We start from the raw sequence: 5,882 nt of genomic DNA, 5'->3' as shown, positions 1-5,882 counted from the left end.
AACCTGCATTGCTTCCTGCTTGTTGTGCCAACAACCTCATTCGTTCCCTTGCAGCCTGCCACCGCCGATCCCACCTCGCTTCGCGCGCGGCGTCCTTTCGATTTAAACGCTCAGCTAGCTCATCTCGCTCCGTTCGCAGTTCGGTCAGATACTCTTGTGGCCTCTCCATGCCAATCTTCTCTATATCCTCAGCCTTCCTCTACGCTTCCGCCTTCGCCGCGAGCTTGACCCTTTCCCCCGTAACCGTGCTTCCGTAGCCCCGCAAAGCGCGCGCTCGTGCCGCTTTTGCTTGAGTTACGGCGCGCTCAGCTCTGACATCGACAGAAGCTCGTCTGCTCGTACGCGCTTCCACCACGCCACCTCCGCTGCCCTTGCCTTTCCCGCGCTCAATTTGGCACGTTCGTCATCCACGAGCAGCTGCCGCTTGTCGATCTCTTGGTTCAGCGCTGTCGACGATTCCCACTGTCCGACGCACATGGAAATGTAGTACTTGTCCTCATCTATATCCCTCATATCTTCAATACACAACCTCCTCCAGTGTATACGATGTATCCACTGGCTCTGCCTCTGTCCCCGACACATCCTTATACCTTCCGCCGGCTCTTGACATCTTCCACCGTGTCCACCGGCTCTGCCTCTGTCCCCGACACATCCTTATCCCTTCCGCCGGCTCTTGAATTCTTTTTATCCTGCATTAACTTCTTCAACCTCCTCCCATTATCAATTCTCGCCTGCTCCTCCGCGCTCGTCGCCGGCTCATCACTCGCCTCCCCAGTTTCCACCTTGACTGTCTTTGACACTTCGTCAAAGTTATCTGGTTCCTCTCTAATTTTCTTCCACTCGGCATCATAGCATGGCGCATGCGGGCGACATACGGTGGGGTTTGTAAGATTGGCATGGAGGAGCCTGAGAAGGCGGCCACAATGTGGACGACCCGAGATCGAAGATGAAGTCTTGCGAGTTGAGATGAGAGGGCGGGGCGCGGGGCGCGGTAGGCAGAGGGGACGTTGAAGGGGGGTGGAGGAGGGTCGATCAGATACACATCAGGGGGTGGGCGGATGACCTCTTTTTGCTCGACCATGGCGGGGGATGTGCGTGGTATTTGGGGTAAGTCGGCAGGGTTGCGCACCACTTCGGAATCTGGTTGCCGAGAGAAAGGACGGGACGAAGCCCCGTTTGTCCTTTGGTGACTTCGGGAAACAAAACTTGGGGGTCTTGCCTGCCACGTGTAAAAAAAGACGAGCGTGCTTTTTCATGACGAATTCATAGTGACAGGAAGCCTTTCCCAAGGCTCAGACTACTGTACCGAAATGCAGTCTCTGGTACCTGGGATACTAATTGAGGTCCTCTGGGACATCGAATTAACCAAAGGGGAAGGACGAAGGCGAGGTGAGAGAACGCTTGCATCCGTCTGGTGGCGGGCAGAGTTAGTAACTAAGGAAGTGGTCGAGGGAAGAGTGAAAGGGAAACTGAAATACGTGGCAAGGGAGGGGTTCGATGAACAACAAGCGATGGTGTGGATTCTTCCTGATTATATTCGCTTGGTGGAAGATGACGCCACTCAGTTGCAGTGGCGTTATTATGAGTGCTCAGGACAGGTGAGCTATGAAACAGACGGAGAAAATTTTATTCGCCAGAGCGAAAATGGAGTTGGTGATGGGGAGGCGGTACAAAATTTGCGAATGTATAGCGTGGAGGGGAAAGTGGCTACGCTTTTATCTCGAGTTGAAGAAATCGAGCGCATGGTTGTTGGCCAGTTTCAATTCTTTTCTCGGATCGGGTCTGGATCAACGGCAGAACGGCAATGTGCACGTCTCCTAAATACTTTGAGACAGAAAACATTGGTACTCATCCAAAAGCCGGTACCAAACTTCAAACCGCGACAAGGGGATACGGAGCAGGACACACACTACGAAGAGAGCTCTACGGGAAGCATTCGTTCAGTGGTAGACTGCACCTTGGAAGAGTATGAGAACTTGGCCCGCGCTGTTCATTCGTTGTCCGATTCTGCCCAGTTCAAGCCCTCGTTCCAGGAAACCCAGTCTCTCGCAGCGTGCACCGAGCTCGCAGAGATAATTTTCCCATCATGCAAAGATTTGTGCACAGTTATTGGCATAAACTCTGTCGCGGACATGAGAAATATTGTGCGACGGAGGAAAGGAGGAGGAAAAGAAGGAACCGTGCATGAAGCAATTCGCATTATGGGGCTGTATGTCGCAGATGAGACCGATGAGAATTCGGCGGCGGCACTGCTGGTGGGAACATGTATGCCATACGTTCGTCGCAAGGCGACGGCCGATGCCCTTGTCCGAAAGAGCCGAGATTTCGATTTTCGAAGTATGTCGTACACTCACCCTCTCTCATGTTCATCACTTCAAGCAGTTGACCTTGTAAGCAAGGTTTTCGCGGCAAGGCTTTCAGCCACACCGGGCGAGGTGTCGGAGGACGAGGCTGTAAAGACTGTTTTCTCGGAGTTGAAAACGTTCTCTTTCCGGTGGCGTCCGATGGTTCCCCCGAACAGTCGATTCTGGAGTACAGCTACATCCGTTTCTGAACACGTTTGCGGGTCTCTCGAAGTTGAGCTCCCCTACTTCATTATTAGAGGCTTTCAGGCCGTGTCCGAAGTCAGCTATTTGGTTACAGATGAGTACTTGACGCACGTATTTTGTACAAAGGGTCAACCACACATGAGCACCTAGTCACGTATGGCGCTATATCTAAGCCGCGCCTCAGAAAGCGCACCTAGGTGGCGCGCTTTCTGAGGTGCGGCTTAGATATTGGCCTGGAGATTCAGAAGGTCACCGGGAAGAAGCTCGTCGACTTTGAGCCGGCGCTCGAAGGGAACCAGGAGCTGGAACAGCTGAGAGAGGAGGTCGAAGAGTTTGCGTCCAAGTTTAGTATGCCGGGCGTTGATCCCGAGGCCGCGTAGAGCGGGGGTGGTGTGCGGTTTTTAAAGTTGCCACTCGTTGCTCGCCCTGGCTCGAGTTGGATTCAGTTTTGGTGGTAAATGTGTGAATTTGCTCCGCGGCTATTGAGCTTAAGCTGTTTTTCGTCGTGGCTAGTACTGCACGGTAGGGGGTTTGTACCAACAAGCCAATGTTTGATTTTGAGCGGGAGGTCGCGCAGGTGTGTAGGGACGAGTTCGTTGGTCTCTCTACAAACTTGGGTGGAGGCGAGACTCTTGTAGTAACGTAGACTTAGTACGAGGCCACACTCAAAACATGCAACCTGAGGGTTGGAATCGCCTCGAGCCCGCTGTCGAAATGAAACGATTTATTTAGAGACGCCTCGGTGTCCCAAGTACTAAGCCCATTTGGACTATTACTGTTGTGGCAAGGGAGTACGTCTACATGCTACAATGCAATCACTGTGAACACGCTGTCATTGGTTTTCAAAGCCAAAGAGTGGTTGCTGGGCACTAAGAATTTTATTATTATGATTGATCACATGGCAGTGGAGATACTGTATCACGTAAGATAAGTTGCCTCGCACGACAGCACAAACAAAGTTATGGATGAGCACACCAACAAGACGAGCACGACGGCCTGTGCGTCCGTCTGAAAGATGCCTTGCGCCAAGCCAATTCACTCAAGACACTGCCCGCAATGACGCACGCTCCGCGAACCATTCTCAACCGCGAGCTTCGCGCCGCCGCCATCCTCAGCATCCCCAAATGCATCTTCCTCATAATATTTCTGGCCCTCCTCCTGGAGTATGGCGGCCATCGCTACGCCCATCTCTCCGTCAATCCCTTCTGCAAAATCCCCCCTTCTCACACCCCCGCCGCGAGGCCCCCTGTCACTGTGCTACTACACATCTCCGATCTGCACGTCAACGACATAGACGACGGCTCCGCCAAGCGCAACTTGCGCCGCTTCCAGAACGACATCCTCCCGCGCTGGGCGCCTTTAGCCAGCGCCGTGCTCGTCTCTGGCGATCTCGTCAACGCCGTCGCCTCGCGTCCTTATCCATTCGGTGGCCGCAGCGCGCAGCTCGCCACCGAATGGGGATGGCTGAAGGAGTACGCCGCCCAGGTGAACAAGTCCGTGCCCTGGCTGACCGTCCACGGGAATCACGACACGTTTGGTACCTCTGTGCAGCAAAACCCGTACGTGGATACATGCGCTGCCACGAACGAACCAGTCCAGATGACTAGGTTCAGGGGGAACCGCGAGGCTGCTGATGTGTTTGCGCTTGATTGCACGCTAGAGAAACCGCTTCACCGCCCGCTCAACTTTTTCGGTGATGGGCGACGCGCGGCCGCGGCCCTGAATGAAGCGCTCTCTGAGGTGAATTCGAATGGGGATGCGGGGATGGCTCCGGGGGTTGGGCACTTCCCAACGGCGGTAATGGCGGGAGGGAGAGGTGTCAACCTGAGCAGCAATTCAAGAATAGATGCGTAGTTCTTCATGACTTTGCCTTCTCTGACAGATGTATCAAACTGGGTCTTGGTGCGGTCATGCAAGGCTGCATAGAAGTCGCGCTCTTCTGGAGAGGGTATCAAGCTACTCGAGCGCGTCTTCACCGGCTCGTGGCTCGGCGCCCTGCGAGGCGCCATGTCTAGCCCCGGGAGAGGCCTGGAACCGGTCAACCACACCCTCGATCTCATCGAGACCTGCCTCGGCGACTTTGAGGGCTCCTTCTTTTACCCGAGCCCAGAGCCCTCGTTCGTCGACATCTCTGTAAGTCTTCATCACCTTTGTCCTCGCTTTTTTTGCTTCTCCAAACAATGCCCGCCTGATCCTAACACCCCTTCCTCCCCAGCCACGATCTTCGAGCGCGCGCGCTCCTCTCTCAAGTTCTGGCGCAACCTGGAGCTAGCCGACGGCCGCCCGAACCTACGCCGCTGGTTTGCCGCGCGGGACGCCTGGGAGCTCGCCACGTACCTGCAGAGCGACGACTGAACCCACATCGGCGCCCTGCCGCCGCAGATCGGTCCGGTGTCCTTCCTGCGCACGCGGAGCCCGGTGTCGCTGGCCGTCGAGACGGCCCGCAGCAAGCACGTGCTCAACGATGGCCATGAGGGCGCCCAACACCGTAAGCAGGCCGCCAACGCCATCTGCCGCAACCACGCCGCTGTCACGAAGGACGCCATGCGCGGCGTCAAGGGATGCCCGGACGAGTTTCATAGCGTCACGGACTTTGCTTTCAGGGTGCTTAGCGAGGTCGTGTTGGACCCGTCTAAGCTGGAGGGGGCGGAGATCCGGGTTAGGGAGACTGCTAAGACCGAAGAATGGGTCATGCTTGGACATGCTCTTCGGTTTGAACGAGTGAGATGCTGCTCGGAAAAAGTTGGGGGATACATGGTGGTGCAATTCGTTCATTCATTGGGTGACTATGGAGGTAGGATAAACTATATCGGTTCCGCCCTGTTCACTCTTGCCGACATGAGCAGCCGAAATGATTTTTTCGAATGCTGATCGCACCCCTCATGCGATTTTCCCGAGTGATGTCCTCCACTAGAACGAGCTCCGACTTTTTCACCTGCTCTAATACTGCAGCTTCTGATAGTGAAGGCGTGCGATTGTTGGCATGCAGCTTAGCGCGTACTGCTGAACCCGTCTTGACACTGGTCGTGCAAATCCGAACTTTACGTAACCTATCAGGGCAGAAATGTTAGTCTAGCATTCCCGCCATATCATCATCGTCACTGTCGAAATCATCTTCCAAATCTTCTGTTTGATGTCTCCACTCATTGGTGCCGCTTAGCACAGCGCTTTCGCTGCTGTCAATGTCTTGCGGTGCAGAAATGTTTAATCTGGCGAATGTCTCTTTGGAGATTTTCAACACCCCACTGATAACCTTCTCTTTCTCCGATCTACCCGGTAGCATCTCTCGCAGCGTGATTTCGGGTATCAAAGATTGGCTCCTCTCACTTGTCA

The 5,882-nt window shown here is 54.6% G+C and overlaps 1 protein-coding gene across 1 annotated transcript; it reads left to right on the top strand.

The window, feature by feature from the left end:
- Positions 1-5,019: 5,019 nt before the first annotated feature.
- On the top strand, positions 5,020-5,274 carry CHC_T00007255001 (hypothetical protein). Its single transcript, XM_005710781.1, has one exon. It carries the CDS (start codon positions 5,020-5,022, stop codon positions 5,272-5,274), a length of 255 nt encoding a protein of 84 aa, XP_005710838.1.
- The last annotated feature ends 608 nt before the right edge of the window (positions 5,275-5,882 follow it).

The sequence above is a fragment of the Chondrus crispus genome, genomic scaffold (genome assembly GCF_000350225.1).
Source record: "Chondrus crispus Stackhouse genomic scaffold, scaffold_67, whole genome shotgun sequence".
Classification (NCBI taxonomy): Eukaryota; Rhodophyta; class Florideophyceae; order Gigartinales; family Gigartinaceae; genus Chondrus; species Chondrus crispus.
This window is presented reverse-complemented; position numbering and strand designations above follow the sequence as displayed.